The 27,799-nt window shown below is 35.9% G+C and overlaps 1 protein-coding gene across 1 annotated transcript in view; it reads right to left on the reverse strand.

The window, feature by feature from the left end:
• Positions 1-24,689, reverse strand: part of CNTN3 (contactin 3 (plasmacytoma associated)) — a 256,281-nt gene extending 231,592 nt beyond the window's left edge. Inside the window, exons 1-2 of the mRNA XM_011937219.1 lie at positions 24,611-24,689; positions 2,530-2,656 (exon numbers count right to left, since the gene is read on the reverse strand). Coding sequence (XP_011792609.1) covers positions 2,530-2,656; positions 24,611-24,665 — 182 coding nt within the window. The 5' untranslated portion in view covers positions 24,666-24,689. The remainder of the gene's footprint in view (positions 1-2,529; positions 2,657-24,610) is intronic.
• Between the last annotated feature and the right edge of the window lie 3,110 nt (positions 24,690-27,799).

The raw sequence follows: 27,799 nt of genomic DNA on the forward strand, positions 1-27,799 counted from the left end.
CCACCATATTCTTCCTTTTTATGTCTTCGATGTCATTATATATTTATAGAATTTATTTGTGATTTTTGAAGGACAATAAAAAAAAACAATAAGCAAGCATATTTTATTCTGAACCATTTTAAAGAATAATGTGAAATATTACGTAGTTGAATATTAAAGTTAAAAGGTAGGGAAAAAATAAGGCCAAAAATAAAGATGTCATCTAACAAGATAAATTTGTCATTACAACCCACATTTTTCCATACCCCATTTACTGCAGTGGCACAATCTATTTCTTACTCAGATAACATGAATAACAAGGGATCGTTTCTTGTTAAAACAAAGTCTGATATTTCTTAGAATGAAAAGAGCTTCCCTTGTGCTTTTGTAGGTCCCAATTTCTAGTGATCATAAACTTTTAGTTTAAGTGAAATTTTATATTGGTTAGAAATCTTAACTTTAGAAAATTTTTTAAAGTTATAATCAAAGTATCTGCGCTATTTGGCTATAAACCGAAAATCATCAAACAATACCAAACATGTTAAATTTCTTCATTTATCAAACCTAAAACTAATAAATCACACATCTCCTAGTCTCAGTTACAGATTTTGTTTAAATTGTAGCATATAAATGACAGGATGATATCCCAGGACGTAAAATAAAACAAAAATCACTATGCAAACAATGAAACTTCTTTATTAACATTTTACGTTATCAATATATTTAAATACAGACTCCATGTTATTACAATAGGCACCCAGTATATAAAGACATAATAACTACACAAGGTTATTTTTGGATATCTAAGCTCAAAACATTTGGCTATGTGATAAAACTATACAAACATAATGAATCTATTCATTTAGAAATACATTTCTATATGACTAAATCTCGTATCTCGACAACTTTTCAGCTGAACACATTTATCACCAAATTATTCATAAGATAAACACCAGGAAATACAACTTTCCTGACAACAGAAAAAGAGCCCACACATGAGTCATTCACATGGCTGCTTCATCATATTTACAGCTATGTCTATGAGAATAATCCTTCATTTCAGGGAGAAACAAACAGATGCATTTAAAAGGTGTTAGAATGCCATATAAAAATGGTGGAAAAAAGTATTTCCAGGATAATGTCTTGTTAAGCTGATCTGTTCAACTTTCCCCATAAGAAGAAAATATTTCCAGATGTGGCATATGCTTATGTCTGATTAATGGAACTAGTTCATAAAACAGTTTCTTGCTTTTTTAAATGATTTTATTAAATAACTTCTTATTTCTATAGAAAGAGGTAGAGGCAGAGAAAAACTTTTTCTCATCTTTGCCAACTCTAATCAGGAACCTGGAATTAAAATGCTTATTTTGTTGAAGTATACAATAGGGCCTCAATAAATATGTTGTTAAATATTGTTGAAAGAGACTATCTTGATTACTTCCAGATGCAAAAATACAAAAACCTACCTTCTACCCCAATCCTGACCCAATTTACCATAACTATTGGCTTCAATTATTTATATAGTTTAAGAGAACAACAGAGGTTCAGTAAGATCTAAATTACAACTCTAAGCATTTAAAATTTTATTAATACTGGCTGAAGTTTGCTTATTCTGCAGATTATAGAAAAGGTTTTTCAAGCAAACTAACAGTGTAAATGGGGTTTTCGTAGTAGACGTTCACATTGCATGAAAGAGTGTGTTGTTTTACACTTTATCTTAGCCAAAAGGCCGAGAAGCGATAAGAGAGTGTTGTTTTAAAGGTGTCTTGAATACTTTCAACCACTTAAAAGAATGCAGCATGTAATTTATAAATAATTCATCTCTTCATGAAAGTAGGTCTCAAAAGCACTCCTAAGAGTAAAAATGATTAGTCCTGGGTTATTTAATAATACAAATACCCATCTGATCCAAATAATCCATCATCATCCCCAAAATATCAATATTTTTTTCTTAAGGTGGTGGGAGTATGAATTTTTTTTTCTTTTTTCCTTATACCTTTTCATGATGTTTGAAAGTTTTCAGTGAAGAGGAATTGTTTATATAATCTTAAAAATATAGACTTTAACTTGATATACATGTAACAAATGAAATATGTTTTCTCTTCAAGAATCATTAAAATGACTTTGGTAAGAATGCGTTTTATTCTTCCATACTTATTGAATCTCCAAGCACAAATCCATTAAAATGGTAAATGAACAAAAGGTGGGACACAGAAGTATTTGTTTAACTATGATTTCAAATTAACTTTAAAACACAATTTCATCCCCACAATAAATGTAAATCCAAGTTTATAAATTAAATTGCACTAAAAATCAATGAAAAGACATTACTTATGTTAGGGATTCTGCCATGATCAATAACTAATCAAATATATGCTATATATAGATTTAAATCTTCATATATTGAATCTGTTGAATATATCATACAACTATAGCTTCATATATTTTTTTCTTACTGATGGCATAAATATACTGGAGCAAAGAAAATTCACCATCTCCACATAAATGTGTTTAGTTTTTTTATTTGAATTTTCAAACTTTTCACTGTACCTGTAATGAGGTGACGGGCTTCCTCTTGCTTCACAATTTAAAGTTATTTTTTCATCTTCTGAACCAACAGGGAAAATACTATTGCTGGGTTCTTTGACAAACACAGGGCCTTGTAAGAGAAGCTCACCTATACAGGGGGGGAAACATCCAAAAAATAATAATCAGTAAAAGGTATTGTAAAAAGTTACATTCCAGTATTGAAGAAAACAAGCAACTAGTAAAAATCTAGTACCGCTCCATTTGCCTACAAAGCAAATTGCTCTGTAGACATTGTTTTGTTAAAGGGAATCAATTAACCCACTCAACAGCGCAGTACCAACTCTATGAGAACTAACATTGGTATGAAAAATATTGCCATATTAAGATCACTTCATACTACAGTAATTACTTTTTATAACAACAAACTACATCTAAGTGTAGACTGGTGAATACACTATTACCCCAAGTCTTTTTTGTCATAGCCTCTTTGCCAAACTAAAGCTGAATTCAAAACTAATTGAACACCTAAGTAATTTCATAAAATCTGCTTGGCATGCAAATCTTAAGCTTGACAATGCTATTTTGCATTTGGAATGAAAAGCACTCAATATTTGGTGGGATGTCCCATTTTATTACTAGCAAATTGAAGAGGAAGATACAGCACTGAACAAGTATCTTTTTAAAGATGTTTCTACTTTGGCCAAGAGAACCTGAACATGCTCTGAGGAGAATTTCCACATACAGACAAAAAAATCTCTCTATTGTACTATGAGTTTACGAGTTCACAAAAGAATAAGATAATGCCACCACCAAATGCTTATGGGACTGCAGTTGTATAATCATTGCCATAGCATTTCTGAAAACAAATAAATTCACCCCCTGAAAAAAAAGCTCTTTACTTTCCTATTTTGCTTGGAATGCTCAGCAAAATTACAAAGGAGTTTCTATTAACTCAGAGAATGAATAAACAGACTAAGAGACAAAGAATCCATGAAAAGTCAGACAAAACAAGATCAAAAAGCAGCAAAAAAGGCCCCAAAACAATGAACTGGCATTTTAGCTACTTCAAATAGCAGTTAACATTAAAAAAAAATTTACCATAAGTGTAACAACAATAAATAACAATATGATTAAAATAATCATTGAAATGATAAAAATAGCAGCTGCTAAAGCTGAAATTTTCAAGTAAATCCTATGTGCCCAAATGCGTTCATTACTCCTCAGAATATTCTGTGAGGTAAATGCCACAATTTTTCCCAACAGAAGACAAATACTGCACCTAAAAGTGGTTAGGTGGCATGACAAGTTCACACAGCATTGCAGAATGTAAAACACACACTCTAGAATAATGGATTCCACAGTCCATGCAGGGATACTCTCTTACCCTTTCTGTAAGGAATTTGGCCGTACCCTAGGTCTGATCTTTGCCCTCAGCTTCTAGGAGGTAATCTATGTCATAGCTGATTGAAATGTCTGTTTAGGATGGGGACTGGCCACACTAGATCTTAGGGTGGGGCCAGCCACACCCAATAGTCTTGGGTTGGAAACTGGCCACATCAGACAGACTAACCATATGATTAAAGGTGAGAGATCTGGGTCATGTGGTATCAGATGACGTGGAGACTCAGCTCAACCACATGTGCAACCAGTCAGTCACACCTACATAATGAAGTCTCAACAAATAACTCTAGACACGGAGGCTCAACGAGTTCCCCTCTTTGGCTCTCATACTCCTTGAGTATTGTCACACATCAATACCGGAAGGGTCAGATGTCCTGTGGACAATAAAAGCTGTGCATTTGAAACCTTCCAGACTCTGCCCTATGTGTGTCTTCCTCTAGCTGAGTTTAGTATGGATCCTTTCCCTGTAAATAACATAACTGTCAGTATAACACTTTTCAGCAACGTTTGTAAGTCCTTTTAGCAAATTACCAAAAATGAGGATAATTTGGAAACTTCTTGAACTCAAAGACTGTCAGAAGTGAAGGCAAGCTCACAGCTTAGCTGACTCAGGGCAACTTTGCACCACAACATCACCACACAATTAGCCCTTACTAATCCCCACCATCCTTTAAGAAAGCAGCTTGCTATCCCCTTTAGTCCCTGATCTTTACTTTTATCTATCAGGGAAAACTGCCAAAGGAAAAAAAAAAAAGCTTCCATTTCCCTTTTTAGGAAAGGGCAACTTCCAGAAGAAACAGATTTTAAAATTGCTACTAACACCCCTAATTTAAAAGAGGCAATATTGCTATTTTCTTCATTTTGCCCCTCAACCAATTCACTGAATAGAAATAAGTAAAAACAAAAATGACAGTCTGTTCTATTAATTGAGTTTATTGTCTTAGAAAGTCAAAAACATTTATGATGTCTCTTTAGAAATACTTGCAAATATAGTGAATATTTCCTAACATTTTTCTGGTGTAATAGCTTCTGATTTACTTCTGATAACATATATTTCATTATTTATGAGATGGGATAGCATCATTTTTTCTGACAAATTCTGATGTATTTATAGTTTGAAACCAATAATGCATAAACCAATAATGAATAAACAGACTAAGAGACAAAGAATCCATGAAAAGTCAGACAAAACGTGATCAAAAAGCAGCAAAAAAGGCCCCAAAACAATGAACTGGCATTTTAGCTACTTCAAATAGCAGTTAACATTAAAAAAAAAATTTACCATAAGTGTAACAACAATAAATAACAATATGATTAAAATAATCATTGAAATGATAAAAATAGCAGCTGCTAAAGCTGAAATTTTCAAGTAAATCCTATGTGCCCAAATGTGTTCATTACTCCTCAGAATATTCTGTGAGGTAAATGCCATAATTATTCCCAACAGAAGACAAATACTGCACCTAAAAGTGGTTAGGTGGCATAATGGTATAATTTTGGTATAAATGGTGTAATGGTATACATAATGATATAAATTTGGAAATAACAGGAAAGTTGGGGAGATAAACCAAAAGAAGAAAGGTTAGTAGAGATAAGAAAGCAGTGGTTTAAACGAAAAAGGCAAAGAGAAGTGTTCAAAAAATTTCCTTCAAGTGGTCACAATAAAAACTCAATTGCCCATCCCATCATTATCTAATAAAAGTCATGTCCCAAACGATAGTACTTGTCTTCTCCAGAGGCCACTATTAATTTTAAATAAAAATGTTAAACTACTAGGAGCATTTTCTTCTGATATCCTTTTGAGAGAAGGATAATAACTGCTAATTTGCTAACATTCATTGAACTAGGTACCATGAGCCATGTGCCAGGCACACAAAGCAGCTATTTACATGCTTTGCTTCTCTTATCTCAAGCTCCCCTAACTCCAGTTCCTGATCTCTGAGGTCTAGCCACACTGCTCTTGTTCCTGCTTCTCAGACATGCTGAGTTTCGTGTCACTTCTGGGTTCACACACTTGTTCTTCTTGTGTTCTGGTTTCTTTTTGTCATTCAGAATTTAGCATAAATGTCACCTTCTCGGCTTAAATGCAACCATGTGCATTCCCCCCATCTAAAGTCATTACACACCCTTCATTTCCACCAGCCACAGATATCAAAGCACATCTCACAATCTCACAAGATCCCCCTACATAAACACTACAGATGTTTATGTATGTGTTTGTTATTTATTTGTATTGAATTCATTGCTGTATCCTCAACTCCTAGAACATGGAAGATATTCAATATCGGTCTGTAGAATGAATAAGATGAATGAAACAATCCTCATAATAACTCTATATGAGGCAGATACTATTTTACAGCTAGTGACCGATAAAGCTAAGATTTTAATTTCAGAGCTCATCTTCTCACCTTGCACATGGTTTGGCCTCCCCAGAAGAAGTGAGGCCCAGAGAGGTTAAATGACTGACCATAGTAACAGTTTCCTGGTCAACAACCTGGTATCAACCCCAGTCCTCACATTCTTGGTTTGTTACCCTTTCCAGGAAGCCACACTGTTCTCAATATGGTGAGAGGTGAAAATTAACCAACAGCCTGCTTTTCCAACTTCAGTATTTCCTGATGGCGCTGGAGTTAACGGCCTATGAGGCACATATCTGCCATCTCTGAAATTTAAGGCTCCTAAAGGCTTTTAGCCTATCAGCAGTCATTTGGGAGCCTCCAATGCCTCTTAAAAAGTAAGCACAAAATAAGAATCAAACATGACAGGTCAGTGCATGCTTCACACTCAGAAAAAGGACAAGGCCACTCAATCTTGCTTCACGGGAATGAAATAGGTGATGAGAGATGCTGGGGTTTCATGTTCTAGGCTCTTGCCAGCAATATAAACTTAAAAGGAATAGATTCTGAAGTCTCTGCTAATCTAAAAGAAATCATACAACATTTTCTTCAAAACGAATTTGATCCTCAAAAAGACAGAACCTTGACTATTCACACAACTATTCATAACCAGTTAAAAGCACCCGGTCTGAAAACAGAAAGGGGCCCCTTGCCTAACTAATGAATTCAATGTAACATTCAGATTGATGTTAAAGTTTACTTTTTGTGACAGTGGCATTTTTTTGATATGCTAGCCCGGCTCCAAAGCTCAATTTTAAATATACAACCTAAAATAAGAGGCGTATCACATTTCCAAACAGGACTAATAGGTCCAAAAATCCAATCCTAAGGTGTTATTTTTCCCCCCAAACACCTACAGGCAACAAAGAATAACTGCCTTTGAATGTATGTACAAGCTTTATGAGCTCCTAGGGTAATGTAACATAAAAGATCAAACCGCAGACGATCAATTCTAATGGTCATACTCTATACAATTTTTATGAAGACTGACAAAGAAAAATAGAGAAGGGATTCTGGGCAAGTTGCATTACTCTACTAAAAGAAATGAAGTTCCTAAAAGACAATGATGGTATCTGAAATTTCTAGGGCAAAGGAAAGCATATCGTATTTTTCCTTGCTGATTTATGTCGTATCTACATGGAAAACAAAAACCAGTAGTGCATTTCAAAACACAGGGCAAATCACAACAGGGTGTACGGGTAGGAAATGCAATTAAAGACAGAATTCAAGAGGACATGGATTTAGAAAGGAATATTCCATGCACTTACAAGGCATCAAACCCAAACAGAATGAGTTCTAGCCTGGGTCAAAGAAAGCAAAATCATATGCTGCCAGTGAAATAAGATCTATATTCTAGCCCCTACTATTCTTCAGGAAAAAAACTTTTCAAAGATGGAAATTTTTTTAGAAATGGGATATCTTCTATTTTGGCAATGGTAGTTTAAAGCTGGAAAATGCCAAAGAAACAAGACCAAAATAAAATTCCATTTATATGCTTCCAATGTCAGAGGAAGATAAAGTATTCGATCTCAGAATATTTCATTTCTTTAACAAATATGTGAATGCCAGACATGTGCCACATGTAAAAAACTGGCTGTGGTAGATGCTGCTGGTAGTCCACTCAACAGCTATCGCCTGTCCTTCTTCCCAACCCTTAGAGTCTGCCTTTCACTGTGGAGAATGAAAGCTCCAGAGATACTAGCTTTCCAGAACTCTTGGTCATTCTTGGCTGGGAAGCAGGGTAGCCAGGGGATATTGGCTTATGAGACCACTAATAGCCCAAGAGGGTATATCCATTTTCTAGGGTTGCTATAACAAAGTACCACACACTACGTGGCTTCCAAAACAGAATTTATTGTCTCACAGTTCAGAGGGCTGAAAGTCTATATCAAGGTGTTAGCAGGGTTGATATCTTCTGAGGACTGTGATAGAAGGCTCTGTTCCAGACCTCTCTGCTTGGTTTATAGATGGCTATCTTCTCCCTGTATCTCTCTTCATATCATCTTCCCTTTATGTGTGTCTCTGTGTCCAAATTTCTCCTTTTTTTATAAGGGCACCAGTCCTAACGGATGAGGGCCCACTCTAATGACCTCATCTTAACTAATGACATTAGCAATGACCCTATTTTCAAATAATAGGGTACTGGAGTTTAAGACTTCAGCATATGAATTGGGGATGGGGGTGGGGTAGCAGCAAGATTCAACCTTTAACAAGCCATTAACCTGGTAAGAACTTCTAGACAAAAGTCTCTACTCTGATTGTGTTTTGAAGAAAATAAAATGCTGACCTCGCTTTCCTTCCTTTTTGATATGGAAACTTTCACAAAAGGAAAGAATGCTGGGAACTACTGAGACCACCTGGACACCATACGGGAGAACACTACACGTGTGTGTGTGTGTGTATAAAATATATATTTCTATTGTGCATAAACACACACACACACACACACACACACACACAATGTTACAGAAAAGGCAACCCAGAGCTCTCACGTCTTTGAATCCCTGAACCAACATGAACCACGTAATTCCAAACATCATGTGTTGGAAAAATAAACCTCTAAGGCATTTTGTCACCTGCACCTAAAAGCTCTACTGTAACCAATGCTCTAGAAAAAAAAGGAAAAGGTAAAATAACACACTTCAGATGAGAAAGGAAAATAAAGTACTTATTAAGAATAACTAATGGGTCTGTTTTCCACATCTGGAAATGTTAGCAAGCAATTAAGTTAAAAGAAAAAGTGCTGGAGTATAGCATGCACCTGGAGTATGACAGCAAAATAACACCAATAAAAGTGATGAAAACCCTTTAAATTGAGAAATTAATAGTTCACTACATGATTTTTCTCAATCTTTATTTCCTGTTTTATTTATAAGCAGGAAATAAAGTAATTACATGGGAAGTGGCATTCAATAATTAGGGGACTGGAATTGACAGGGACTGGTTAAGCTTCACAGGACCTAGAAATAAATGTTCAAGTAAAACAATACCGCTCGCTGGAATGGCAAAACCCTTTCAAAGCATGCAGATTTTTACCAAGAACTATATTCATCCTCTAATTGCAACCTGCCTAAGGAAACATAAAAATGTCCACACATACAAAAATATACAAAATGGTTTTTGTTTAAGCTTAAGTATCTTGATTTTGGCACTTTGCTTTCGTAAACTAATCACAGAGTTTGATGGAAGGTATGATCTACTTCACTGTACTGATTAACATTAATCTGTATTATAATTGAGTAAGAGAAGAGGACTTTGAGATTACTTCTAAAAGTGCCCAATGTTTTATGTTGATATTGTTTAAATCCAACGGCTATATTTTTGCTTGTTGAAATGTTCTTTACAGTTGAATGAAATGGTTAACTAATTTATATTATAATGCAGGACATAATGTTTCTGGCAGAAAAACAGGGTGGGAGGAGATGGGCTGGAGTCTTGGGAGATTAAAATGTTTTCATAATACTTCATAGCTTTCTGTATTTAAATTCACGCCATTGTCTTTTTATGAATGTGAGCTTTAATGTTTTTGAACCTCCATGACATCCTTCTATAATTCTCAGACCATAATTATACCTTTCTTGCTAGACAGCTTAATAGCAACTCCACATGATTAAAAAAAAAGTTAGAATGCTATTGTTGGATGCAATATGCAATGTGTACAATACACCAGGAGAACACAATCCATGGTCCATTTATCTGAAAAAAACAACACTTACATTCCCTCTTACTATTATACTTTCATTGTACATTTTTGAAATGTGCAAATTCACAAAGTTCTCATCCACCATATGAAAAGAGTGCATTAATCAACTTTTTAAAATATTTCTTTAACATATTACTTTCAAAGGTTTTAATAGAGATGATTTCATTTCTATTACGGAACCCATTCTTTCTAACAGTTTTTATTCTTTAACAGAGAGTTCGGGTCAAGGCCTGTTAGGCCCAGACACAATTCTCTTTATGTATATTAGAAAGAATGTTTCATATCAAACTCTAGTTCAAGGTCACTGTTTCTATAAGGAAATAATTATCCAATAAAGAATTCCTTTTGTAAATGAGTTGCAATGCAGAAGCTATTGAGAACTAATACTAGGCCTGGCGTGCTGGCTCACACCTATAATCACAGCACTTTGGGAGGCCAAGGCAGGAGAATCACAAGAAGCCAAGAGTTCAAGACAAGGCTGGGTAACATAGCAAGACTCCATCTCTATGAATAAATAAAAACTAGTGGGGCATGGTGGTGCATGCCTGTGGTCCCAGTTACTCAAGAGGCTGACATGGGAGGATCACTTGGGCCCAGGAGTTTGCAACTGCAGTGAGCCATGATCACACCACTGCACTCCAGCCTGGGCAACAGAGTGAGACCCCATCTCTAAGAAGAAAAAGAACTAATACTACTTAGTGATTGTATCTTGTAGTATTTTACAGGGGTAACCTCATAAAGCAGAAAAGAGCATAATCTCTTCCTGCCCCCACCTTAGTAAGCAGAAGCCAGCACTGTATTTATAAATGTCTGAGTGTATAAAACACCATCGACTTCTCTCTCCCTGTTCATTTTTTTCTTTAAAGAAAGAGTCTTGTTCTGTCACCTAGGCTGAACTGCAGTGGCCTGATCTTGTCTCAGTACAACCTCAGCCTCCCGGTTTCTAGCAATTCTTCTGCCTCAGACTCCTGAGTAGCTAGGATTACAGGCGCACGCCACCATGCCTGGCTACCTTTTTGTATTTTAGTAGAAACAGGGTTTCACCATGTTGCCCAGGCTGGTCTCGAACTCCTGAGCTCAGACAATCCACCCGCCTCGGCCTCCCAAAGTGCTATGATTATAGGCGTGAGTCACTGTGCCTGGCCTCCCTGTTTCTTTTTTTTCTTTTTTTTTTTTTTGAGACGAAGTCTTGCTCTGTCGGCCAGGCTGCAGTGCAGTGGCCGGATCTCAGCTCACTGCAAGCTCCGCCTCCCGGGTTTACGCCATTCTCCTGCCTCAGCCTCCGAGTAGCTGGGACTACAGGCGGCCGCCACCTCGCCCGGCTAGTGTTTTGTATTTTTAGTAGAGACGCAGGATGGTCTCGATCTCCTGACCTCGTGATCCGCCCGTCTCGGCCTCCCAAAGTGCTGGGATTACAGGCTTGAGCCACCGCGCCCGGCCTACACTTCCAGACTACTGAGAGGGATTGAGTTGGGTTGTGGGGTAAGATGTGGAGGTCTAAGGAAGCAGAACAGAAAGGACAACTGATATGGGTAGGCTTTGTGTCCCCACCCAAATCTCATCTTGAATTGTAATCCCCATAATCCCCACGTGTCGAGGTAACTGAGTTATGCGGGCAGTTTCCCCCATGCTGTTCTAGTGATAGTGAGTGAGTTCTCACGAGATCTGAAGGTTATGAGAGACTCTTTCCCCTTTGCTCAGCTCTTCTCCTTCCTGGCACCATGTGAAGAAAGTGCCTTGCTTCTTCTTTGCCTTCTGCCATGATTGTAAGTTTCCTGAGGACTCCTCAGCCATGTCAGTCAATTAAGCCTCTTTACTTTATAAATTACCCAGTCTCTGGCAGTTCTTAATAGCAGCATGAAAATGGACGATTACAACAACCTTCCCCAAAATACATCTGGAACTATGGGGTGCAGAGAGAGGGGTATGTCTTAGAGTTGCCTAGGCTTACATTTGTTAAATTCATTTTAATTGATTCACAATTAAAAATGTTATTATCATAATGATTAATTGTAGACACAGTAGGCATACAACTGATAAACATACAACTGATAAAGTAAACATACAACTGATAAAAAGATTTCTTCAAATAATACTAATCCTTAACTGCATGCTGGACGGTTACTTTTTTCCTTTATATTCTATTCTATTCCATGCTATTCTATTCCATCTGATATGCTTTATCCTACTTTTTAAAATGCTAGACATAAACTACTACTATGTTCATATCATCACAACATCAATGGGTTCTTATCCCCAATTTGATAAGCTTTGGTCTGGAAACCTTCTCTCCTGCCACCAGTGCCCCATATTATTTTAGGAGGGAATGGGTGACAGGTGACAGCTGCAAGATATTTCTTTCATTTCCTTTTCTTAGGAATGAAACCAACCTTGGCAATATATGAAAAAATATAACCATCTTAAAAACTGAAAGAGTATCACTGGGCCCAAGATATAGTAAAGACAAGAGAGCATTCCCCAAATCTACTGAACTGCTACCTCTGTAGCCTCAGGGAGAAGAGAAATACTGTGTATTGATGATAATGCTGGCAAACAAAAACACATTTTATTTTGTTTTGACAAGCATTGTTTCGTAGCGCTATACAGTATGGAACAAAATCCCTCTTCATTATATATACTTAGTTAATAAACACATGGATATTCTAAAATGTCAACCTATGAAGGGAAAATAGACATGGAATGCTAGGCCCAGTACTACACACTTTGCATTTGCTAAATCACCTAATTCTAAGTGACTACTAAGCACTCTGAATAAAAAAGTGGTGCTCCTTTTAATTCTTTTTTTTTTTTTTTGAGATGGAGTCATGCTCTGTTGCCCAGGCCAGAGTGCAGTGGCGCAACCTCCACCTCCTGAGTTCAAGCGATTCTCCTGCCTCAGCCTCCCGAGTAGCTGGGATCACGGGCACATGCCACCATACCCAACTAATTTTTGTATTTTTAGTAGAGACGGGGTTTCGCCATGTTGGCCAGGCTGGTCTCAAACTCCTGACCTTGTGATCCACCCGCCTTGGCCTCCCAAGTGCTGGGATTACAGGTGTGAGCCACTGTGCCTGACCTCCTTTTAATTCCTATTGCTTTCCTTAATAATGGCACAGATTATAAATAAGTAATCCACAGGGCTGGAGAGGATGAGTTAAACCAGAATCTCTCTATACATTTTTGGTACCATCGTTTTGGAAGAAGCATTTGGCAGTATGTATGAGAAGTCACCAAATTGTGTAAGGAAGTCTGAGGAAACTCTACTCTCGATTCTTTCATTCATCCTTCCTCATTATCTCCCTTGTAGTAATCATTCCTCATTCTGAATTCCTAGAACAATACATGTTTTGTATTTTACTCATCACAATATCATTATCCTATAATATATTACATTTACTTGTCTTTCACTCTTATCATCCTCATCCCCAGGCTTTATACTTTCAGAAGATAGTGACCCTATTTAACACACACTTCTTCTAACCTCTTAGCATACCTACTTTATATACATATATATATATAACACATATATATACGAAAATATATATATGAAAACTTAGTAAATTAGAAACTGTCTGGGAATCTCCCTGGGTCTGTAGGTGTGTGTACTTATGCATCATTGTAGATGGTTTTAATTTACAAAATGTTATAGCAGATCACAGAAAGACTTTGGACTTTCCTGAGACCACCCTAATCAGATACACTTATCTCCAACTGTAATTTATGCATCCAATTATAAAATAATTCATTATATAAAAATATGAACATACGACAGAAGCAAATTCAATGAATGTGTCTATGACTCTTATGAAACACCTTCACTGTGTCCTTACAGAGGCATCCACTGTCACTAGGCAGTTATTTCTGTTAGGCAGTTTGCAGATTCTTGATCACCTACACCCCGCGCACACCCTTCTGAGTACCATCAATACAGGTACAAGATAGGAGCAGCTTCATGAAAGCACATACAAAAATAGCACTTTCGACAGCAATAGCACCCTAATAGTAATCTTTTGCAAACCTCAGCGTGCTGAACTAACGTCGCATTTCTGCATTTTAATCACTTGTTTGAAAGTAACAGCTGCCTGAGACATTAAAACAAAACAAAACAAAACAAAATGCTCAGTTCTACTTGGTGTTTCACTTACTCAGATCTCTAAGAATGTTTACTGTGGTTAAAGTTACCGTCAAGAAGGATCAGCATTAGCAAAGGTCTTACTATTCCTATGGAATGTATCTTTTTGCAAAATATCCCCAAATCTATGAGAAATCATTTATGCAAGATATGAAGTTAGTTAACAAGTAATCAACAAGCAATTCTTACTTTAGTCTAAATCTTCCAAAGTTAGGATTCAAATCAGTCTCCTGCAGGCTGCCTGGACACATTCCACATCTTGGTCCCTTCATCTCAGTTTGAGCTTTGGGTCTGCTTTTCAGATAGGACCTGGGCTAGTTTGTTTTTTTCAAGTTTTTGCAAATCACAAATTCTACAATCATATGATACATATATGACCTATCATAGATACTGGGAATTTGGGTTTGCAGAGCTGCACGATGGTAGCTATTGGGCCAAATCTATCTTGAACACTTCTTAAATTTGGATCAAAGAGTTTCAGAGGGGGAGAAAACATTTCCTTTAAATTGAATGGCTTCATTTAAAAAAAAATGCAGTGATTTAGACATAAAGTCAAATTTCACCTTCTTACCAACAGAAAATCAAAGGTCTAGCAATCTTCAACTCAGCAATTCCATATCAATAAAGCACAATTTCCATATTCACAGACTACAGCCCTACAGGGAGTAAGACATCCACGGTTGTCAGCAAGAAATTCACATATAATTACTTGCAAAATAACTTTGTTTATCAAATAACATATCTTGGATTGATTTATGTCATTCTTCCTCCTGGAATATTTTTGCCCTTTATCCTTCAAGGCATAAAGGCTTGAAGGTACATCTAAGTATAATCCCACTTTATCATAAATTCAATTCAACACATCTCTACAAGAAGTAAGACAAATAAATAAATAAATTAGCCTGGCGTGGTGGTGTGCCTGCAGTCCCAGCTACTTGGGAGGGCTGAAGCAAGAGGATTGCTGGGCCCAGGTGTTCAAGGTTATAGTGAGCTATGATCTTACCACTACACTCCAGCTTGGGTGATGAAGTAAGACCCCTGTCTCTAAAAACAAACAAACAAAAGGAACATTTCATAACATGTGAAAATTATATAAAAGTTGAATTTTAATGTCCATAAATAAAATAGTATTGGAACACAGCCACACTGACTTGTGTATATATTGTCTATAGCTGTTTTACACATTACAAGGGCAGAGTTGAGTAGTTATGACAGAGACTACATGGCCCACAAAGCTGAGAATATTTACTATCTAGCACATGTTATGAAAAATTCTGCTGATCCCAGCTTTAGGAAGGAGCATGTCTACTAGGAGGAACAGTGACTTTGGACCACAATAGACATGATTTTTTTTCCCACTAATATTCCATTTAGCTTTAGGCAAGTCATTTAAGCTCTCCGAGCCACTGAATTCTCCACTGTTATATGGGAATGATATCTATAATATAGGATTTTTGATGCAAAGATAAGCAGTATGTTTTCATGGCAGCAGTGGCAATGCAATAAATGTCATTTGATATTATTATTGCATATTTTTTACTTAGTGTTGCATCAAACTTTTAATTACCTCTGACTGAGGAATCGTAATTTATGGGAAGGCAGTCTAATACATGATTTTATTCATTATAACCTCCTATATATATGGCCTGAAAAATAGGATGGAATTGTCATTATCTTCATGGTAGTTGTGAATACTGGTACCTGTGTTCAGTTATCTGGTTTGAGCAAATAAATGCAAGTATTAAGTATGAGACAAAAGGTCCCTATTAATCTGTGGAAGCTAGCAGCTTCAAAAAAGAGGGGGAAAAGGGGGAATTCATATAATGCCCACTGGATCAGTTCTCATTGAGAGACAATTCTCCAGCAAGTATTTACTTTCTACCCGTTCTTCAAATAATTACTCACCAAAGTAACATCAATGGTAAACTCGACAAAACAAGCAGCAAAGAGCTTTCAAAAACCTCATGAGGCAGAAGAAAAAGCATTAGAGTATTTTATACTGTTGTTAGTTGAATGTTTACTTTATCTTCTCCCATAATAGAAAGAATGGCCATAGCACTGAGTATTCTCATTTGTTTGTCTGCATAATCAAGCAAAAAAAAAAAAAAAACACCATTTATGGTCTTGTATATACTGTAGCAAAATTATTCCTTAACGAAAAAATAGATGTTCACTCAGAAACCCAAATAATACACTGTTCAATAGTCAATGCTTCATAATTATCTACATAATTACTTTCCACTTAATACCACTTCTCTCTTTTTGTATACGTTTGAGCTTAAATATCACTTGCAAGTGTGCAGACACTCGCTCACACACACTCATGGGATAAGAATGAAAAGTTCTATTTTGCTACAGAGTGAAGAAGTCATACAAGGTATTTTAACATCCCCTAAAAAATTTAATAACACAAAACTTATTTGGAGACAAAATCTACGAACTCTGCTTCAAAAGCTTAAGGCTAACATAAAAACACACAAGTGTTGCCATCTCCCTTTACTTACTGGGTGACATATTCAGACTGCCCTTTAAGTCAAAAAAGTTTTCAGAAAAAGACAGAATGCATGATGTTGCTGTGAACAAAGTAAAAAAGGAAAAGACTATTCCCAGGATTCACATGCTTCGGGACTAAAATTTTAATCATACCGGTGCTTCCATGTCCACAAGTGACACCAATCAATGTCACAATGGCAGCAACTGATCCCAGAATTGCCTGATGCCTTAAGTTCAGTCAATAACAGCTTTCACCACAACCTCCCTGCTTATAAGATTGGAGGAGCAAATAATGTACACATGCTTAGAATAAACAATGAGTAACCAATCAGAGCCATTTATAAAATGGCAGCCAACATGTTCCACTCTCTTAGGTCAGCAGACACTAGAAAGTTGTCCAGGTAAAGAAACCAAATAGTCACAAAGTTCAGGGATATGGTTTCATGTGTTAACATACCACTTCACACCCCCATAACTAGCCCTCAAGAGCTTCCACAAATAAGGGCTCGATCTTCAATGGCTGTGTGAGCAGTCCAAAAAAAAAAGAGCAGCTTCCTAAAAAGAAATAGTTTCACAAGGGCACTCACCACTAGCTGAGGTCCAGGTCAGCCTGTGCAAAAAGTTTGTTTTGAACTCTCCTTGTAGTTAAGAGAAATAAATTACCTCCTATTAAAGTGACAGGTGGGAATATTACTTTTGTCACCCCTCGTCCTATAAATAAAGTAAACCCAGGTGGTATAAAGAGAAAGTAATAAGTCAAATGCCAAGATAAGAGCTTACTTCCTTAGTTGCCAGGCAGAAGTTGGAAACACACTGGGAAGTCTAACGGTCAGCTTGGGGTACAGAATTTTTTTGACTTTTTTTTTTCAACATCAGGTTTGTTGTTTTCCTTTTTTTCAAGTGATAAATATCAACAATGTAGTATGACCAAAAATCAGTGTTTAATATTTAATAAAGTGTTATTTTTTCAAAATGAATAGAATGTTAAGGAAAGATGTCATATTCACCAATGTTTCAGCCTTAACCAACTAACATGAAATTGCATGTGCATAGTGGGATCACAATAATACAAAATTGGACAACTGAATTTGTAATGCGATGGTGGTTATAATATGCTCCAATAATTGTCAACAATTTGACAGCCCAAGGAATCAATAAAAAGGATGTTGAATAATCTTCATTTATATATTTATCTACTGATAGAGAAATGAATTCTAACAATCTCTCCATTTCTAGAAGTCATTTGCCATTTCACTGTACACTCTTCAAAGAAATTAATATGATGCTTTTGTAGCCATTATTAGTTGGTCTTAGGCCAAATGAAAAAACTGGCAACCATTACACAACCTCCTTAGGAAGATATCTGGGCTATACTTTTCCTTACCACAGTTGCCAAATAACTTCTACAAGTTGTTCATTAACGTGACACTGCTTTAAAATGACAAGAATCATACCACAAAAGATAAAATGACTCCATCTTCTCCCATGGTTTCATCCAATTACGCAACCAGATGCTTATATATGTAGGGATGCATGTGTAACTTGATTTTTCTCCACTGTATATAGTTCTCATAAAATAATTTTAAATTTAAAATGTCTCTATTTAAAATAGCATCCAGTGTTGGACTTGTAACCACAGAGTTCTGTCACTATGCATTGTCTCAAACTTAGTATTGGTTGATATTCAAAGGAAGTAAAATGCAGAGAAGTGAAAATAAATTGTATTTACATACCTATCTGTGGGAAAAGAGAAGACACACAGCAACTTAGGCCTCACTAACAAAACAAGTGCAGGAAGCTCTGCCAGTTCTCAAATTAAAATATGCAACCAGTTTTTGAGTTATAATTTTGCCTCGAAAGTAATACAGAATGCAGAAATGGTCCTTAGAAATGAATATCTACTTATGTTCAAGCTTTGAATGTCTGGATGTGGGGAGGGAGCTGGGTATGTGGGAAGTTTGAAAAGAATGAACATTGGAAGGGTGCTCTAGTTAATAGAAGAAGGGACCCTCAAGGGATACCCCCACTGGATTTTTCATTCCATAGAGTGTGAATGCTATATCAAGCAAAAAGAAAATTTTTTAAAACTCAGAGGAAACAGAACATAGAAAGTATGTGTGAGCTAGATACTGCACAGTTGAAATGAGAATTACAGAAAAACATATGTAAAATACCTCATATAGGGCCCACCTCTGAAGATGGTCAAGTGATGATGGTCATTACTTGTATGTAAGCTTCAAGACAATAACTGGCAACTGATAATCATAAGGAAATGGCCTTTTTCCACACTGGTGAGCATTTTCATACCATCAAACTCATATCATTACTGGCAAGATGGCATACATATACTATAAAGGAAATGCACATCCTGTTTAAGGACCCAATCTTCCAAACACTCAGTAGTGGGTGAAATAAATCAGTAAGAATTATTTGATGCAAGAAACCATTAGTATGCATTCACTATTCATTCCAAAAGAGCAGTGTACAGTCTTCAAGAGCAAAAAACAAGGTAGGTGAACACAGCAGCCAGGGCTTGAATATATCAAATATCTACACTGTGAATGAAATTCTGATCCACTAAGCCAGTTGGCATGCCAAGGAAATTCCTAGCCAGTTGATTTCAATGAACCCTCAATTTTTTTTTTGACTCAGAAGCAACTCTATCTGGAAGAATTCATTTTCCTTTCAGCAATCCAGCCTTCCTGGGAAGTTCAGCGTTTGACCATTCACTTAAGGCTTTTCACCTTGAGAATACTTAGAAGTTGAAATCTTCAGAGATATTTTCAAAAGACAACTCTCCTCAACTCCTCTTAGTGTACACCCAGGTCTTCATGCAAAAACTCTCCTCAACTCCTCTCAGTGCTCACCCAGGTCTTCGTGCACATGCACATCTGTCTCCCAATCACTGATAAGTATCAACAGTCTCCCTTACCCACCACCAAGGAGGAACTACTTGGTTCTTTTCTGTAAAAGAATGTACAACACACTATACTGATAAAAGGCTTAGTGCAGTTGAAAACCCCCTAGATGAAAATTCTGGCAGTCTAGAAAAAGCCCTACTGAGTCAATAACAAGCAATGTGACTTTGAACAAGTACCTGAAATGCTCTAGACCCCACTGTGTCATCTACAACATGAGCAGGCCTGGAATGCACACAGATATGCACGTAAATACAGTTGACTTCTGAACTACACAGCTTTCAATTGCACAAGTCCACATTTGTATGGATTTTCTTTTGCCTCTGCCACCCCCTAAGACAGCAAGAGCAACAACCCCTCTTCTTCTTCCTCCCCAGTCTACTCAATGTGAACACGATCAGCATGAAGACCTTTAGGATGATCCACTTCCACTTAATGAATAGTAACTACATTTTCTCTTCCTTATGATTTTCTTAATAACATTGTCTTTTTTCTAGCTTACTTTACTGTAAGAATACAGGATATAATACATATAACATACCAAATATGTGTTAACTATTTTATTGGTAAGACTTCTGGTCAACAGTCGGCTCTAAGTATAATAGTTAAGTTTTGGGGGAGTTAAAACTTATACGCAGATTTTCCTACTTGGAGGGATGGTCAACACACCTACTAAGATGGGGCAGAGATCCTTCTTAGGGTCCTGCCAAGCCTTTCCAAGAATAGAAGTAAAGAAAAATCTCGAGTTCCTTCAAGGGAAATTCCAAGCACTGAGCTAGCCCTGAGAAGTAAATGAGCAACTTGGTAAGTAAGAACATAGTAATAGCTTAAAACAATAGCCAAGGAAGTCGGAGTCACAATATGTCTGGCTCCTCTAGAAACTAAAGGCAACATCTTAATATATGTTCCTGAGCTGTTTTTCAGTAACAGGGACCTTTATCAAATGGACCCTCTGGCATACAGACCTCAGATAAGCGGGAAATGAGGACTGGAACCCTGATCACAGTTCCTTGTTCTAAATTTCTTCCTGAGATCCCCAGAGGAAGTCATGCCCACAGGCCAGAACTTAACACTCCTTTCTGCTGACTCCAAGTTTTTAGACAAGGCTTCACTTTCCTAACCAAACTCAAATCAGAGAGCCAGAATCCATCTAGGAGAGGGACTGTAACCTCCCTCTCTTCTTGCTTCAAGATCCCACCTTTTTAGGCCAAAACCAATGTACAACCTGCACGTACTGATTTACGATCTGGCCTGTAACTTCTGCATTTCTGAAATTTATTGCTACCTTTAAAAACTCTTGCTTATCAGCCACTGAGGAGGTCAGGTCTTAAGTGTGAGTTGCCCAATTCTCCTTGCTTGGCTGCCTGCAAATAAACACTCTCCTTTCTCCCACCACAAAGCCTTGGTGTGGATATTTGGCTTTACTGCAACAGGAAAGCAGACAGTTCAGTTACTGCGTTCAGTAACACTAACACCCATATTGTGCTAGGGTCAACTGTATACGTACGTACATGTAAGTAAGTATAATTCAGTTTTATCAAAGTATTATGGACCTTCATATATTTTCTTCCCCCTTTAAAGCCCTACATTCCAGTAATTCAAGGCTTCCTATTCACAAGCCTCACTGGCTTTTCCTCAGACATCCTCTTCTTCCACCTCTCCCTTTTCTTGAACTGCTTCCTCAATTTCCATGATACTCCCGCTGCACTAGAGATCCTTCCACATCTCTGCTCAATCTTTTGTAAGCTCTCCCACTTCACCCTGGGTTCTGGCGTGCCTCCTTTCATTTAACTCTCCATACTTCATCCCTAAACCTTCTCCTTGGTTGCTGTCACTAGGCAAACACCTCCCTGTCTTGATCTCCTGCAATGATACCCACCCACTGTGAACATACCAGCTTCTATTCTTTTGCTTTCAACAGACTTCCTGCTCAGGGGTATTTAAAAACACTTTTATGGGATGAGTACTTTAAGACAGCTTAACACTTAGGCAACAGTCAATTAAATTTATTTGAGTGAGCACTTTATTTGCAGGAGTCAGTTAACTAATCAACAAATACTTTTGAGACTGCTATTTTAAGAACTAAATAAAATTGTGGGTTGTATTTAACCTTATATGTTTGTTGAACTCTAATAGCACTTGCAATGTAATTTTTTTTAAGTTCCACACATGCATTCTTAGTCACCATGAAGCTTACAAAATATCCGATATGTGGAGCTATCAATGATCAAGGTTATAAGAATAAAATACACCAACAATGTTTGCATCTTTTACTGATTCTCACATGCATACTCTGATAAACCGTCAAGATTTAGATGGTATAAATGAAAAGCAATTCAAGATTTAGTCTGCTGCAATAGAGGGGATAATTTGAAATAAGTTTATCTGTAAAAACATGGAGGATGTCAAGATTTATAAGCAGGGATCACTGACATCTCCATTCCACCAGTATCAATGCTATTAAATCATGTTACCCTCTGTACAAATACTACAGAAGAAAAGACAGCCATTTGAGTTTGTGGCAATTGCTTACACGAAGTGCCACATCCAACACCACAAACTCACAAAGTTCCAAATCTGCTTTGAGATTAAATGCAGTCCAGAGGCATTCCTGATCATTTTCTCAGTGATTATAATAGTGGTGTTATTAAAACCACCAAATGAAAAATACTCCTCAACCATTTCAGAAATAACTTGAAAAGTTTATTTTGCTTTCAAAGCATTCCTTAATCACTATTAAGGGAAGACTAGTACAAAAATTCATTCACATTTGCATGACATAGAACGGATGAATGCTATGATTGAAAGCATTTGAAGATGTGTGTCAGTAGTCTTGGGCTGTATTTGCATACATTGCAACTATCACTGTGAAAACAAGCAGCCCAAATATGTGAATTTTGTGGACATGTATTGTCCATGACTAAATCTACAATATTAAAGTAAGCCAATGTTTCTGTTTGGTGACCATGTATTTTATCCTTCATTACAGTATTGATAATTTTAAAAAAATGATTTCATGAAGGTAATCTAAATTATCTCATATAGTATGATCTGTAGTCTCAATTATAATAGGCTTAAGTGTATATGTATATGGACATAGGCCTCCATTGCCTTTCTAACTCCCTAAAGAGGCAAATATATAGTTCAGGGGTCAATACATTACATACAATTACATGTATAATTACACACACGGAAACATACGTACATATATGTGCAAATATATATAATTACATAAATTTGTCACATGTAAATCCAATTCTCCCTTACAAATCCTTATAACTTTTTTACCACCATATCTAGAGAATAAGTTGACCTTTAAATTCTTTATGATGTCTTCATATCTTACTAAAGGGGACACTGCTTTTCCTATATATTTGTTCAGAAATATGTAAAACATTTCTCAAAAATGCTGAAACACAATACAATTTGCACATAATAGAAAATTACAACTAAAAATGTGAAACCTTTTAAAAGCTGATCTCATTTTCTTTTGCTACCTTTCTACTTTCTGAGTATGTCTTCCTCCTTCTGAGTATGTCTTTCTGTGAATGTCTCCTCAACTATTTGGAAAATTTCAAGATTGTTTTTACAAAATTTAATATCATAAACAGTAATACTGCTGCAGTATATTTTCTGTCACTTTTGTTCCTTTTCCTAAAACAGAGATTATATTTGAAACTTTATAAATGAAGAAAAGATTCCAAGAATAAAATATTTTCCTATATTGAATATTTTCCAAAGCCCATTTGAAAGTCAGAAATTTTTAAACGACTATTCCTTTTGTCCTCAGCGCTAGATGAGTAGCAGTCAATGAAAATGTTTCAGAAACAAAATTGAGGCATCACAGTAAAAATCTATAAAACCTATAAAAAACATCTTTCTTTTACAAGTTAAAGATTTTAATCTGTAACTATTATTGACTATGGATCTTTGCTATATATTATCATGTAAATATTTGAAGCATGTTTGAACTTTGACATAAGAGCCCAAAAGTCTACTCCAATCTATTCAAGTCTTTAAATAACATGTGTTTTACCTGACTACTCCATCTGGCCTCATTCTGCACTCATTTTCTTCTTTTAGAAAAGTCTTGAGCTACTTTTTTGTTAGGTTCCTTAGGTATCATGAAGAAATTACGTTTATGTAGAAAAATGGTCTTCTAAGGAGATGAGCACTGAATTTTAGGAGTGATGATTTTTATAACTTACTTTCAAATGGGTTAACCAAAATAAGCAGATAGATTTAAAAAAAAAAAAAGGAAAAAACACACATTCATATACACATATATACAGAAGAAATACAGTCAAATGGTACAATAACTACATCTCAATGATACCTACAGATGTATTCATTCATTCTATTATTGTTTCAGCTTTTTTGGTGCTTGAGAATATCATAAAAAGAGGGAAAACAAAATAAAATAAACAAAAAGTTAGTTGTATATACACTATTTTTAAAAAAACTTTTCACTTACTTGTTTCTCCAGAAAGTAAAATAAAATTAACAAAATAAAATACAACAAATGATTTGTAATAGTTGTTTTGTGTCAAAGATGAGATTTTTTTTCATTTTTTCTTTTCTACTTTGTTTTAAATTTCAAATTTTCCAAAATTAAAAAAGAAAATTATATCTATATTCAGTTGTGGTCCTTTAGATAAGTTATTTGCTAAAAGTAAAACATGAAAATGCCAACATTTTTAAATTTATATGCTCCTTAATATGTGAGATCTCGCCTCTTTAAGTTCCTTTGGAAAAAAAGGTCACAAATTAACATGCTCAAATTTGATGTTATATTCATAATATCAAAGCATAATTTACAGTAGATCTGTAATATCAGATGTCATTATATTTGCTATGGAAATAAAAATGGCTTACAAAAATTAGGGAAGGAATAAGAACCCAATTATCAGATTAGAGTATTTAATTTTTTCTTTTGGGGGGAAAAGCATTTGTTTTTCTTTGCTATTGGTGGAGTTTTATTTCAACATCTGAAAATTATACAAGCATATGACTTGAGTATACTTTTAACCTCAACTTAGAAAATGCAGAATTTTTTTACCTCCTAAGCAGTCAATGAACGAAAGCAGGATCAACTGTTTCCATGGAAACATCATCTTTAATTGCCAAATGCAAGAGTAACTCTTGTCCAGTCTCTGATGAATAGAATGCTTTGTCTTCAGGTAAATCCTTTAATCTGTAAAATATATGTACAAAGAAGTTAGTTTTTTAAAAAGCTGCTTTAAAAAAGCAATTTTGCTCTTTTCGTAAAAACTGTTTATCATTTGGAGACACTGAAAACCCTCAGATAAAACAAATCTGTTTTGATACAAAATAGAGGATGCTTGAAATGTAGATACTTAAAAAACATGTAACTCATAGGTAGATGGAAACGATCTTATAGAATTTGAAATGTTTACCAATACTAAAATATTAAATTTTAATATATTATTAAAACTTTCACCAGATAATTTCAAGAAAGAAAACATTAACCTAAAATTCTAACTTATTCAATTTTCTCTAATGATAGCATTCTGGCAAAACTAACAGAGTCAAATAAGCAGGTATCTTGAAGCACTAATTTTTGCAGTTTCTGAATTCCTAATAAAGCATGCAAATTATAGATAGCATTATCAACGTCCATCTCAGGCCTATTTTTTTAGACTACTGCCGAAAGTTTCCAATTACATATGCTGTGTAAAACAGATTTTAAAATGCTAATGGTAGAAAATGTTCAGTCTGAAAACCTTGCAAATGAAACCATTTTCTTTTTTGCTTTCTTTAACTTTCATAAACTTGAATATATTGGTTGAGAGGAAATAATTATGTGAAAGTCTTGTGTCATTTTGAGTGGCCACTTAAAACTAGTTAAGCTGCATGGTTAATGATCAAGTATATGTGATACACACACCTGAATCTCTGGACTCCTAAAATTCAGTTGGTACCACACAGGGAATTAATGATTTTAAAGTTTGCTGCTTTAGTGAGGAACAGGTACAACTCTCCGATTCAGCAGCTGCTACTGATTGAGCTGTTTTAGTTGTCACTTACCCAAAGAGAGAACTCAGCCTCCTGTAGACAGTGGTTCCCAACAATGGGCTCCTGACATATGGCGTATGCAATCAGATATTATGTACATCCCAAATAATAAGAAATCAAATAATAAAAATATGACAACTTGAAATATATGTACTTAAAATAACATGTTAAGTCATCATTCCTATAATAATGCTCTTGGGTTCCTGCAATCTAATATATATTCTTAGGTAGGATGTAAGAGATGGAATTGTGGCTAGAATGCCTAGGCATCACTCTCTCTAGGTCCACTGGAATCTGAAACAAGTGCAAATACAATTGAGAACTACTGTTCTAAGAATTGCAGGTTAACAACTTAGAGTAGTACCTTTGTTCTGTAACCTTCACTCAATATCCCCACTGCTGCAAACTGCATGTCTCAGTTTGGATTCCACAACACAAATAAGACAAAATGAATTCAAGTGCAAGTAATTTACTTGGGAAGTGAAAGACAAAAACAGTCAAGATGAGGAAGTAAGACAGGAAAAGGAAGACAGCCTAAAAAGGGTGAAATATAAAGCCTACTAACACCATGGATGACTGGAAGTCCAGTTCCTATAGAACCCAGGCCTAAGAGTCATCCAAGAGTCATCTCTGAGTTATTCTTGCAAAGGGGCAAGGCACCTGGGGTATTTACACACCAATTCCCATGACAGTAGTAACTGCCAGTACTTGTAACCTCCTACTAGGGCAGTACATAACTACAGAGGTGAAAAAAAGAAAAAGGAAAGAAATGCATATACTAGCTATTAAAAGTGGTGTGTGCACTGAAGTGATGAGGGCAAGAGGATGAGTAGGGCACATGTAGTGTCTGCTACACTGTGCATAGAAAACAGGTTTTTTGAAGTTATTTTTAATAGCATCAGGTCCCAGGTGATTGACAGCCAAAATTATTGAGTAATTTAAATATACAAGGGAGAAATACACATTCCACCTCAATCAATCATTATACTGCTCAAGCCTTTCCAGTGGTTGATTTTCCCTGCTTGGACCAAAGGGTCTCAGGTATCTTGCCTTCCTCCTTCTTCTGCTCAATCAATGACATATCCTGTGTCTATAATTAGTTTCAATTACTAATTTAAATGATAACTGAAATCATTCTAGATTAGATTTAATTTATAACTGACAGCCATAGTTTTTTTTCTAATCATGTATTTGAGGAAACTGTGGTCCAAAAATCAGGAGAAAGATGAAACACACACAAACATGCATACACATATAGACAGATAGACTGGAAAATCAATAATTTTTTAATTATCAAATAAAATGTAACGCTAACTAGTCATAAAAGGGATGTGAAACATGAGATATGTTAATTTGATACATACATATGTCTAAGACTCATGAGAAACTAGAAAATGATAGTAACATGCACTAAAGTCTAGGGACAATGGGTAAGACTTAACCACTGCAAAGTCTTGAGGAGTATGTTGATTGAATTGGTACTTCCTTCCTCAAAGAAGTTATAGCTATCCAGTACATACACAAAATCTAACTTAGAAAGAATTCGGCAGTAACAGAATAACAGACTTAAAAAGAACAGGTAGTTGGGAATTTCAGGAAAGGAAGGGGAAACTCTAGCAAAGAATTGTGCGGTAACCTTGCCATTATCATCCTCATCTTTAATATCAAAAACTATTCAAATAAATATATGAAGCTCTGCCCTATGTCATTTGGGAAAAAAAATACATGGTCTGTGTCCTAATACTGTAATGGGAAAAGAAAATATTATAAACTCTTATAAATAAGATAAGGAGTAAATTACTAGATTGATTGATAAAACTCTGAAGGTGAAGGTACTAGATTGATTGATAAAACTCTGAAGGTAGAACAACCGTTTACCCATCACTGGTTTCTCTAATGTTCCAAGTACCCATTCACAGGAGGCTTTCAAGCAATGTTTCTTGCTGAGCTTTAAGAACAATGAATGAGTCACTCAGGAGATTAAATCTTTGCACTGGACATCAAGTGAGTGAAAAGCATTTCTACCAGAACCAAAAGATAAGTCACAGCATGGGATCTGGCCACCATTTGAAAATTACTTCAGGAAAGTGTATAAGAAGACATAAAAGAAGGTGATTGTTTTCAAAAAAGTTGCCTTGCCAACAATCCATTCCCAAGATAACATGTACATTGGTTATATTTAAAACATATAAATGTGTTCCAAGAAGCTCTA

The sequence above is a fragment of the Colobus angolensis genome, unplaced genomic scaffold, assembly GCF_000951035.1.
Source record: "Colobus angolensis palliatus isolate OR3802 unplaced genomic scaffold, Cang.pa_1.0 Scaffold160, whole genome shotgun sequence".
In the NCBI taxonomy this organism is placed as follows: Eukaryota; Metazoa; Chordata; class Mammalia; order Primates; family Cercopithecidae; genus Colobus; species Colobus angolensis.